Genomic DNA, 12,587 nt, shown 5'->3' with positions numbered 1-12,587 from the left:
TACTCCCATGACAGCATGGCTAATTCAGCCCTGCTATCAACGGGAAAAAGCAAGTTTGCTTACCATAAATGATGTTTCCGTAGATAGCAGGATGAATTAGCCATGCTGACCCACCCTCCTCCCTGGCTGTCGCTGATTCTTTGACTACATTACAGCTTAATCACAGACTGAGGAGATTCTGTTACTTTCCTGCGCGGAAACACACGCGCAGCCGCAGAGAGCAAAAATCTAATCTCTGCTTTGACAAGCTCCGTCTCCTGGACCTGATTGACAGATCCCATGACAGCATGGCTAATTCATCCTGCTATCTACAAAAACACCGTTTACGGTAAGCAAACTTGCTTTTTTGGATACTTGCCGGGTTCTTATGGCCTGGATTGGCCACTGTTGGAAACAGGATGCTGGGCTTGATGGACCCTTGGTCTGACCCAGTATGGCATTTTCTTATGTTCTTACCCTGGCTTATAGGAATAAGAGAGACAGTAGACATGGATGATCCTGTAACCAGATTGAGTAACTGAAGAGAATTCACAAATCCAGACACAATGGCTAACAAAAATAAAGTTCCCCAAAACAGTTGCAAACTAAGGAACATGCCCTTAGGAAGCCATGCCAACCTTGGAGGTGGAGACAGGATGGGTCTTATCAGATGCTGTTGAGGGAGGCAACAGACCCACTGAGACCTGGCACCACAGCTGGAACAGTTTGAAATGCTTCTTTTATTGTCTTTTCTTTCACCTTTGCTTTTATCATCCTTATTTTTGCCCTTGTTTCTCTATTTTACCAGATTGATTAGATGAAAAGTAGGATTGCAAAAAAGAAAAGATAAAAGGAAAATGAATGAATTTAAACAGACAAATTTATAGGACTGTATAAAAATGCTAGTTCACAATAACAGGCAACATGCATGCAGCTGGAGCAATGCTGAATGTAAACCATGCAATATAACGTGCAATATAAAAACAGTATTAGCCAATAAAAATAGCTTTTTTGAAAAGCTGGTCAAAGTCTGCTAACTGGCAATGGAGCCAGCAAAGCTCCTCCTGATGTTTTGCACTACACAGGGTGCTTTTTGTATGCACTCAAACAGCAAACGCAACTTTATGGCATTGCATCGGGAAGTAAATTTGATCGCCTAGATGGGCCTTACAGTCTGCCCTCATATTCTAGATTTTTGTATTAATACAGACAAAAAGTGCAATGAAGAGCTACAGTTGAAAGCATGCATAAAGTAATGAGAAGGCTTGGCTGACCACAGTTCTTATCTCTTCTAAGATTAGTGGTTCACAGTCTATAGACTCACTGTTTGATCTATTTGTTTGTGCTCCTGCATGAGAAGCTTTTCAGTGCCACATCTCTGCCTCCTGAAGCACTTAGCATGTTGTAACCTTGTCTGCATTAGAAGTGGCTTTATTGCCTAATCCTGCTTTCACTTTAGGTTGGATGTTTTATCACAGGAGAACATTGGTTAGTATAAAAACTATTAACTGTTCATTAGCCACATGATGGAGAAGAATTAATCTAATAGTGAATTGAGCTAAAACATATCCACAGAATTGGAACTCTAAAAACAAACAAAAAAAGACCAGAATTTGAAAGAGCACAAAGGAACAGAAAAGAGAATAATAAAGGATCCAAGATTTCAATACAAATGTGGAAGACACCAAATAGGAAAAAAGTTAAGATCAGAATGGTATTTTTTTTTGTGATTTTTGTACTGAAGTTATTTTCTATTATATGTTATTCTAACCTGCTCTGAGATGAAAGAGAAAGGTGGGATATTAAATTTAAATAAATCGATAAAGGGGTAGATTTTATAAAGTGTGTGCGTGTGTCTATGTGCGTGTGCTTCCAGGCGTGCACACGTGCACCAGATTTTATAAGTTGCACGTGTATGTGTGGGCGGTCCGCGCAATGGGGGGAGAAATTATGCAACCTCCGCACGGTGACGCATTCGGGCCGTCCCCAGTTCCCTCCTAGTCTGTTCCAATTAGGGAGCGGAGTGGGAAGGAACTTCCCTACTCCCTATCTAAACTCCCTCCCTCTTCCCCTCTCCTCTCCTCCCCACTCCTTAAACCCTACCTTTTTTTTTTTTTCTTTGTTTTGCAACTTACTTCAGTTCCCGAGCTGAAGTAAGTTGCGTGCACCAGCTGGCTGCCGGCGCGTGAGTCTTCGGGACAGCCAACAATGGTGCTGTCCTGGCCCGCCCCCCCACCCAGAACACGCCCCTGGTCCGCCCCTTCAAAGAGGCCCAGCACTTATTCATGTACCGGCCTTTACATATGTGGCTGGGCCTCTTAAAAAATTTGCTCGGTGCGCACAAGATCCAGCCACGTGTGTAAAGGCTGGAATGTGCGCACGTAGGGCTTTTAAAATCTGGCTGAAAATGTTTAATTGAATATAAGATAAAGAATCTCCTGCTACGATTCCCCACCCCCCTCCCCTGCAGCATTCCCTATACGTAGTAACAAGTACCCTCCCTTGGACATTCTAGACACAACCTCAGCAATAGAAATTGAAACTGTACTAAAAAAGCTCAAACCCTCCTCACACCCCTACGACACATTACCCTCCAAAGCCCTACTAGACATCCCAAACATAATCGCCAAGCCCTTAGCACAGGGGTCGGGAACCTTTTTGGCTGAGAGAGCCATGAACGCCACATATTTTAAAATGTAATTCCGTGAGAGCCATACAAGACCTACCAAATTAATTTACTACAACCCCCTACTCTCCTGATGCCCCCCCCAAGACCTGCCAAATTAATTTACTACAACCCCCCACCCTCCTGACACCCCCCCCCCCAAGACCTGCCAAAAGTCTCTGGTGGTCCAGCGGGGGTCCAGGGCTCGCAGACAAATCTTTAATAAAAAAGTAAAAATCTAACAAAAACGCCCACCCTCCTGACACCCCCCAAGATCTCCAAAATTAATTTACTACAATCCCCCACCCTCCTGACCCCCCCAAGACCTGCCAAATTAATTTACTACAACCCCCCACCCTCCTGACCCCCCCCCCCCCAAGACCTGCCAAAAGTCCCTGGTGGTCCAGCGGGGGTCCAGGGCTCGCATACAAATCTTTAATAAAAAAGTAAAAATCTAATAAAACCCTCCACCCTCCTGACGCCCCCCAAGACCTCCAAAATTAATTTACTACAACCCCCCACCCCAAGACCTGCCAAAAGTCCCTGGTGGTCCAGCGGGGGTCCAGGAGTGGTCCGGGAGCGATCTCCTGGACTTGGGCTGTCGGCTGCCAGTAGTCAAAATGGCGCCGACGGCTCTTTGCTCTCACTATGTCACTGGGGTCGATCAATGGCAGCGGTAGCCCCTGTGACATAGTGAGGGCAAAGGGCCGTCGACGTCATTTTGATTACTGGCAGCCGACAACCCTTTGCCCTTACTATGTCACAGGGGCTACCGCCGCCATTGGTCGACTCCAGTGACATAGTGAGGGCAAAGGGCTGTCGGCGCCATTTTGACTACTGGCAGCCGACAGCCCAAGTCCAGGAGATCGCTCCCGGACCACTCCTGGACCCCCGCTGGACCTCCAGGGGCTTTTGGCAGGTCTTGGGGGGTGGGGGTTTTTGTTAAGATTTTTACTTTTTTATTAAAGATTTGTCTGCGAGCCAGATGCAGCCATCAAAAGAGCCACATCTGGCTCGCAAGCCATAGGTTCCCTACCCCTGCCTTAGCACAAATAATCAATTGTTCGCTCACCTCCGGGATAGTTTCAGACGCACGAAAACTTGCTATGGTAAAACCCATCCTAAAAAAACCCAACCTCGACACCTCAGACCTAGCCAACAACCGTCCCATTTCCAACCTCCCATTCCTGGCAAAAGTCAGGGAAAAAATAGTCAATGCCCAACTCTCAGACTACCTTGAAACACATGATACACTTGCTAACAGCCAATTCGGATTCCGGAAATTCCTTAACACTTAACACAGCTCTCCCTTACGGACACCATACTAAAAGGAATTGACCAAGGTCACTCCTACATCTTGGCATTACTTGACATCTCAGCAGCCTTTGACACCATCAACCATGACATCCTAATCAGTCGCCTCTCCGAAATCGGTGTCACTGGTGCAACCCTCCGCTGGTTCACCTCTTACCTTAAGAATAGGCGCTATGTGGTCAAAATCGGAAACTCCGAATCATCACCCACCCAACTCACCCAAGGGGTTCCCCAAGGTTCTTCCCTCTCATCCACATTGTTTAACATCTACCTCCTCCCTCTCTGCCAGCTTCTTACAGACCTAGGCCTTCCTCACTTCCTATATGCGGACAATGTCCAAATTCTCATCTTCATCCAAGAATCGTTACCCAAAGCCATCAAAACATGGGAGAACTGCCTTAGTGCAATAGACCACCTACTCACCAACCTTCACCTCGCTCTGAACACAATTGTAGCAATAGCAATGAAGACACCTCAGACAGTATTCATGGTGAAGCGTGCTCCCGGCTTCTGGGAAGCCTCTCCTTTTATTGTAAATGATTTCATCGCATAGCATAGGATACATACGTCACACAGTGTTTTTCCACCATAAATGTTTGTGCTGACCTTTTACTAAGTAGGCGCAAGTGGGCAGTAGGTGCAAGCGGTCAGTCTGCAGGCAGGGAGGGGGGAGGTCATTAGCTGGTCGTGAGGCAATTGTACTGAGCTATCTAGGTGTGAAAGGCAAGTAGGCCATGAGCTGTTCTGGGGGTTGCAAAAGCTTGCACTAGATATGTTTACTGCAGACTGATTTCCTGTGTAGCCAGTGGCAGATGAAGGCTGTTACTTGCTAAAGCTTGCTGCGGTCGGAACGTGACATTTCCTATGCACTAAGCGTAGGCCCAAGGAAAAGACAGTTAGACGTGGCGATAGATTTTAGCTTCTGACGTGGCCTGCCAACTGCCAGAAAGCCAAACTCCTAACCCCCACACACAATGAAAACAGAGCTCATCCTTATCTCGCAACAAAACTCCTCCAAGCTCATGACACACAATAACCAACACATTAACACCATCCAATTCCAACCACACGCACGTAGCCTGGGAGTCACCATCGAAAACCAACTCAACTATAAAAAATTCATTAGCACCACAATAAAGGAATCATTCTTCAAGCTTCACATCCTTAAGAAAATTAAACCCCTCCACTTCAACGACTTCCGCACCGTACTACAGGCTATTATCCTGACAAAAATTGACTATTGCAATTCTATCCTCCTAGGCCTCCCCGCCTCCTACATCAAACCCCTGCAAATACTCCAAAACACTACAGCCAGAATACCAACCAAAACGAACACATCACACCAATCCTTAAGGAGTTACACTGGCTCCCAGTTGTATACCGCATCCTCTACAAAAACTTATCCATTATACATAAATCCATCCACAACAGTAACATTAAATGGACCAACAACAAAATTCGCCTACATGCCTCCAAGCACCCCTCCAGATCAGTATACAAAGGCACTCTTCACATCCCCCACACAAGACCTATCGGTTAACATCCACTAAACTGCGAGCATTCTCTATAGCAGGTCCCACTCACTGGAACACTATGCCACCAGACATTCGACTAGAAATAAGCACTCAACAATTCAAAAAGAAGCTGAAAACCTGGCTTTTCAAACAAGCCTTCCCGGAATAACTAGATTACCCCACCACCCCTGCCAATGCTCTCCTCCACCCCTCCCCCCCCCTTGCCAGTACCTTTAGCTTCTCATCGTTCGTGTATAGTCTTCCCGCAAAGATATATCTATTTATGTATTAACTTATATTTATTATCCGCAACTCCATGTTATTTTATTAGCCATGTTATATATTATCCGCAACTCCATGTTTTACTTATTATCAGCAATTCCATGTTAATTGCTTATATTTATTATCTACTTGATCTTTCCAAAGCATGTTATAATACCTCTGTATACTCTCCAAGTTTCACCTATCTCCCTGTTTTATTGTATTTCCCTGCTGTTATAAGTTACATGTAAACCGATATAATGTCTCGACGAATACCGGTATATAAAAACCCCAAACAAATAAATAAATAAAATAAATATACAGAGTCAGATAAGCTCTGCAGTGGACAAAGTGTGGCGGTCTCCTGTTCAAAATGACAATGGGAGCTGCATTTTAAACAAGAGGTGGTATCACAGCCTACTTTGCAGGGGAAGGAGAGGAGGTATGGTGACTAGGCAGGGGTGTACCTTGAAGAGGCCAGGTGATCTGAAGCAGCCAGCATACTCCATAGGTTGAAGCCTTGGGTGCAGGCAGCTGCCAGGACTTTCCAGACAGAAGCAGGAGCCAGGAAGAACCCAAAGACCAGGACTGGAACATGAACCAGGAAACACAGGATCAGGGCCAGGCAATAGAATCTCACTGGTGAGATCAGAAAAGAATCCAACGCAGCTCTTACTCCACTCCTCTCACTCTAAATCTAAGTCATTGACTGTATGAAAAAATATTTATAAATGGAAAATTGTAGTTTCATGCATTGACATCATAAGTGCCATCCAGGTTACCATGGCTTGTCTTAATCATTAACTACCAGTTAATTTTTCCAAAATCCTGTGTTATATTTTTTTGGGAATTTTTCTTACAGTGCATATTAAAATCGCCATCTTAAATGCTATCCCACTCAAATTTGTAAATCCCAATGTGGCACGATTCAAAACTTAGTATTTCATCAGGGGATACTCATTGCTATTCTTAGGTGGGTGAATCTCACTCCAATATTTTCAGTGGCTGCCTCTGCCCTAACTTTGTTCAACCTCAGAGCTACGGCAGAGGCAGCCACTGAGCAGGATATGAACAGTAGAACATCTGTTTTATGGTGATTCAGCGGGAGAGAGCTGGCTGACATCCGGTATAAGTGATGGAAAGGAGACAGAGATCTGGATATTATTCACAGATGGAGCACAGAGTCAGGAGGAGAATCATGAACAAGTAAAGTACATGGAGGAACAAAATGAGATCAGATCAATATATGAAAATATTGTCTTTGCCACAAAACTATGAAAGTAAAGAATCAGTCTAGATTTGGCACTGCTGCTGCTTTCTTTTGGTTGTCCTGACTCTACAGGGATCAGAGCACATAGAAAAGGTAACTATGGTTAAGTGTATAACATGAGAGGACAAAATGAGTCTAGTGAGCTGGAGCACGAAAGAGGAACTGAATGACAGATGAAAATGCAGGAACTGAGAGATGGTAACTGAGATGGTACAGTAACAATGGAGTTGAATGTGTGTGTAGGCAGGAGGGGGAAAGGGTATGAAATCTCTTTTTATACTCCTCAAACAATAAGCTTCCTTACAACATATTTATTTATTTATTGGTTTTATATACCCTCATTCAGTATTCTGTCCTTTGTCTCAGGAACATGATTACCTCAAAGAGCAGCCCACGACCTTCTGGACAGAGAATGTGCACAAAGTGACAGTAAGTACATGTCTCAGGCACAGTCCTGCAGGATGCCAAGGTGTGGTGCTGTTGATGGAGTCAGGGAATGGGGCTGTGTGATACTTGGATTTGGGTCCCGATTCAGTAAGGCTTTTCTCCAACTCAGTGGTGAAAAAAGCTTAGAGTCCATATTCGGTCACAGGCCAGATTGCAAAGTTAGCTGAACAAAGTAATCCAGGTAACTTTGCTATTTCACTATTGAATATAGCCGGCTATCTTAAAGTTAGCCAAATAACTTTATTTGGTTAATTATAGGACAGCTCTACGCATGACCACTCGAAGGGGGAGATTTATCAAGCCACAATGTTTTTATTGCAGGAGGGGTGAAATATCGTGGGGTGGGGGAGGTGGCATCACTGTGAAATTTAGCCCATCCCTTACAAAATGTTGCCATGCAATTTTTTATCACAAGACAAGCAAGTGACAAAATATTGCATGTCAAAACGAGTCCTACTCTCATGATGACAGCCCCAAGAAATACTCCTCCCTTGCAATAACTCCCCTCAGTAGCAGCCCCCTCCCAGTCAAAATCTGTGAAAATCCAAGGGGTCTGATGGTCCACCAAGCCTCTCCACTCGTTGATTTATAGTGGGGGCCTGGAGTGCTTCCTAGCACTGGACCCTTTTAACATTATTTTCCAAAATGGCACTGTCCAGCCTTTGCCCCTACCACATGGTACAGCAAAGGAAGTTGGCACCATTTTTGAAAATGGTGTTGCTTGGGCCCAGAGGTACGGGGTGTTCTGGGCCCTCACTATAGATCAACAAGCTTTTTAGGGGGTAGTGAGATCTGGAAATGGGGGAATCAGGTTGCCCTCTCCCCAGACCACCAGGGTCTTTTTTTCTGGATGGGAAAATGGGGGAAGAGCTTGGATCGATCACTAGATCCCAGGGATTTTTATACATTTTGACAGGGGGGAGGGGTGGGGGCTGCTGCTGGGGGGGGGGGTATTGCAAAGGAAGAGGTATTGTTTGGGGCAAGGGGGTGGTGTTAAGACAAAGGGGAGGGGTTTGGGAAGGGAGGTGTGGTGTGGTGTGGTGTGGTGTTCTATCTCACAACCTTTTTACTATTTTTGGGATTGCCACTGCCTCAGGAGGACAGGCAGGAGGTCTCTTCTCTGGTTTGGGGCTGCTTGGTCCTTTAAATTTTACCATGGGACCATCGGAGATCCACACTAGTGTCCTGATACTCCCTTGGTAAAATAATTATATCTCCCTCAAACGCAATAAAATAACGGGACTGATTTTTTTCCTGTCAGCCACGTTATTTTATTTGCATAGAATTAAGATATGCATAAACTGCTTTGCATGGATTTGCACAATTTATATATGCAAATGCATGCAAAGCAGCTCATTGTAATAGGGATGGGTTTCAGGCCCTAACATCGGTCAATATTTTTTTACTATTTCTTGTTATATTTTGTTATTATTTCTTGTTATTTGCAGTACATCACTTATTGTTTGCATTATATCTTTTGCTCTGTTTCCGGCTTCTCCCGGTTCACTGCTCCCCCCCCCCCCCCCCCGTTCCCGTTTTATGTACTTTCCACCTTTCAGTTCGGATGTAAACCGGTATGATGTTGCACACTAATGTCGGTATATAAAAGTGTTAAATAAAATAAATAAATGTTAAACGCTGTTCCCTGTACATACCCACCCAGATCAGTCCAGACTCCTGGGTTTATGCATCCGTGCCAGCAGATGGAGACACAGAAAGTTTTACTGACACTGCCTCATAAGCCTGTCTCCAGTAGATGGCAGACTGTGATATGTGTTTCTTCCCTTTTTTTTTTCTAGGACTGTGTTCTTTTGAGCCTTCCGGGGGTTTCTTTTTTGGCCTGATAGGTCCTACCCCGTCCGGTTGAGGTGGACGGGTCGGGGGTTGTCACCCTTTTGTATGCCTGTCTGTGTGCCCAGAGGGTGTACATCTGGTTGTCCATATCCCTCCCCTCACGAAGCTGTTCTGGTGGTTGCAGGCTCACTGGGGGTTTTTTTTTAATTTCTTGCCCTCTGGTTCTGTGACCTCCTGTCTTTTTTTATTGCAGGTTTAGGTCTCAGTTCCTTTGTTTGTGGTAAAATTTTTGTTTAAAAAAAAAAAAAAAAAGCAGGACAGGTTTAATCACAGGCAGCAGCTCAGCAGGTGACTTCCTCCTCCTGTGCCATTAAGGTCGGCCCAATTTGGGGGGGGTCTGTTGGTGTTTGTTTTTGCTTTTTTTTCGGTGGTCAGTTGCCTGTAATCTGTTTCCCCTTCCCCTCATGGCGCGTGGTACAGCGTGTAGGGCCTGCAGCTCGGCAAGATCATGGCTCAATCGAGCCGGTCTCTGTGCAGTGTGTATGGAGGGCGGGGAGGGCTTGTCAGGGGCTCCTTCACCTGCGAAGCAGCATTGCAGCTCCGGGGATTGCAGTGCTATTTTAGGTCGGGGCCCTGTCCTAGTTGCTGCTGCTTCCTCCGGTGGTGCAGGAACGGTGGCCATCTTAGATTTCGCGGCGGCTGTTCCCACACCATCGGGGGCAGTGGGGGAGGGTCCTCCAAGTTTGTCTCCAGCCTGGTCCGACTTAATTTTCGATTGGGAGGGGCCAGGGGAGAAAGGAAGCTGCCATAGTGCTTGTTCCTCCTGCTTACTTCCCCTGAGGGGGTCTGGGGCAGGGAGAGTATTCTCTCTAGAATTCATTCTTCTATGCCTTTTGGTGGGTCAAGCAGCCCTCTAGGGCAGTCCTGTGGCCAGGTCTGTTCAGGCACACCCCGGGGGAACTGCCAGGGGGGGCCTCATTGCCGGGGGATGGTTCTGGTCCAGCCTCGATAAAGCCCTCATCGTCCCAGAGATGGCTCTGCAGATTCAAATACGGCTCCTAGTTTATCTGGGGAGGTGCCTGATCAGGACTTGCCGACGCGTACAGGTGAGCTGATGACCGGAGAAACAGGTCTTGGGGACAACTCGGGGTGCCTTACTCTCAGGGGTCAGAGGACCCGAAGGAGGTCCGTTTATTTAAAAGGGAGGACTAGAGGTCTTACTACTCCTGCTGGCCTTCAAGTGCTGGGGGTTAAGATGCCCCAGGGCGATGCAGACTTATAGGGTGAGGACCTGTCCTAGATGGGGGTGAGGAGTCCCCCAGTTTCTTTCCCATTCCATAAGTCGGTTCGCAAGTTGGCTACTGCGGAATGGGGTACGCCTGATGCTGGTCTGAAGGTCCCTCGTACCATGGGAAAGCTTTATTCCCTTCTGGAGGAGGATTTGGAATCTTTTGCGCTTCCTAAGATTGATGCGGCGGTGTCTATGGTTACTAAGAGGACAACTATTCCGGTGGTCGGTTCTGTGGCCTTGAAGGATATGCAAGATCGCAAATTAGAGGTGCACCTCAAGTGGGTTTTTGAGGTCTCGGCTTTAGGTTTACATGCGGCGATTTGTTCCAGCTTTATGCAGCGTGCGTGCCTCCGCTGGGTGCAGCAGCTGCAGGATCACCTTCCCAAGGCTGGAGAGCAGGCAGACAGTGCTGAGCGCATCAAAGTGGCAGTAGCTTTCGGAGCAGATGCTCTTTACGATTTGGAATGTACCTCTTCTAGAGCTATGACTTCAGCTGTGGCGGCCAGAAGACTACTCTGGCTGCGTAACTGGACAGTAGATGTCTCCTCTAAGGTGCAGTTAGGTTCCTTGCCTTTCAAAGGTCGCCTTTTGTTTGGTGAAGACCTTGAGCAACTGATTCAATCTGTCAGAGATAACAAGCCGCTCCGTTTACCTTCAGATAGGCCTAAAGCCAAAAGATTTTTTCAGGCTAGGCCTCGGTTTCGGTTGGACAGGCGATCAAGACCAGTAAGACCTACCCTTGGTTCTCAGAGACAGTTTTATTCTCGCGGTCAGTCTTGGGGGCAGTCCTTTCGAGGAGCCGCAGGAGGCTCAGCTGCCGGTGGCAGGTCCTCACAAAGAGGTGAGGCTGGCCCACTCCGTCATTCCTATTATAGGAGGTTGCTTGACGCAATTTTATACGAGTGGGCTAAAATTACACAGGACCAGTGGGTTCTCAGTGTGATAAGAAATGGCTACGTGTTAGATTTTGCTTGGCCCATTCGCAATCTTTTTCCAATTTCCCTCTGCGGTCCAGTGAGCAAGCAGTTGGCAGTGCGAGAGACCCTAGCGCGTCTCCAGAGCTTGGGAGTGGTGATTCCTGTCCCCACCACGGAACTTTGCACGGGTTGCTACTCCATCTATTTTGTAGTCCCAAAGAAGGAGGGCACATTTCGGCCCATCCTCAATTTGAAGAAGGTGAATGTGGCCCTCAAAGTTCCCCTCTTCCGGATGGAGACCTTGCGTTCAGTGATAGCAGCTGTTCGCAAGGGGGATTTGCTGGCATCCTTGGATCTCACGGAGGCCTATCTGCATATTCCAATACACCTGGACTCCCAGCGCTTTCTCCGCTTTATGGTGCTGGGCCAGCATTTTCAATTTCGGGCTCTTCCTTTCGGACTAGCCACAGGCCCCTCGCATCTTCACCAAGGTGATGGTGGTGGTAGTGGCGGTGCTTCAGAAGGAGGAGGTCTTGATGCATCCATATCTGGATGATTGGCTTATCCAGGCAAAATTGGAAACTCTCCGTCTTCAGTGGGTCAGCAGCGTTCTCAAGGTTCTTCAGTCTCGGCTGGGTCGTAAACCTGGCAAAGAGTAATTTGTTTCCAACTCAGTCCTTGGAATACCTGGTTCGACACTTGGCTCAGCAGGGTTTATCTTTCAGAAGACTGAGTGCCCAATTTGCAGGATCAGATCCGCCAGTTGTTGAACCCGCGAGTTCCCAAGGTGTGGGATTATTTACAGGTTCTAGGTTCCATGACTTCAACCTTGGAATTGGTTCTTGTGGACGTTTTTCCATATGAGACCGTTGCAGAGGACGCTTTTGGCTTGGTGGAAACCGATCTCTGAGGAATTTCACTTGCTGTTGCCCCTTGAGGGTGTAGCCAGAGACAGTCTAGCTTGGTGGCACCACTTTCCCAATCCTTCGCAGGGTGGATCTTGAGGTCCCAGACTGGGTGATAGTTACTACAGATGCCAGTCTAACTGGCTGGGGAGCCGTTTGTCAGCTTTGGTCGGTCCAGGGTCTCTGGTCTGCAAGAGAATCTGCGTGGTCTATCAACCGTTTGGAGACCA

General features: G+C 46.8%; 1 protein-coding gene across 1 annotated transcript in view; it reads left to right on the top strand.

Moving 5' to 3' along the window:
- Positions 1-12,587, top strand: part of SPAG8 (sperm associated antigen 8) — a 130,222-nt gene that overhangs the window by 106,912 nt on the left and 10,723 nt on the right. Inside the window, exon 6 of the mRNA XM_029583274.1 lies at positions 7,370-7,432. Within this exon, the coding sequence (XP_029439134.1) occupies positions 7,370-7,432 (63 nt within the window). The remainder of the gene's footprint in view (positions 1-7,369; positions 7,433-12,587) is intronic.

Source organism: Rhinatrema bivittatum, chromosome 1, assembly GCF_901001135.1.
Source record: "Rhinatrema bivittatum chromosome 1, aRhiBiv1.1, whole genome shotgun sequence".
NCBI lineage: Eukaryota > Metazoa > Chordata > Amphibia > Gymnophiona > Rhinatrematidae > Rhinatrema > Rhinatrema bivittatum.
This window is presented reverse-complemented; position numbering and strand designations above follow the sequence as displayed.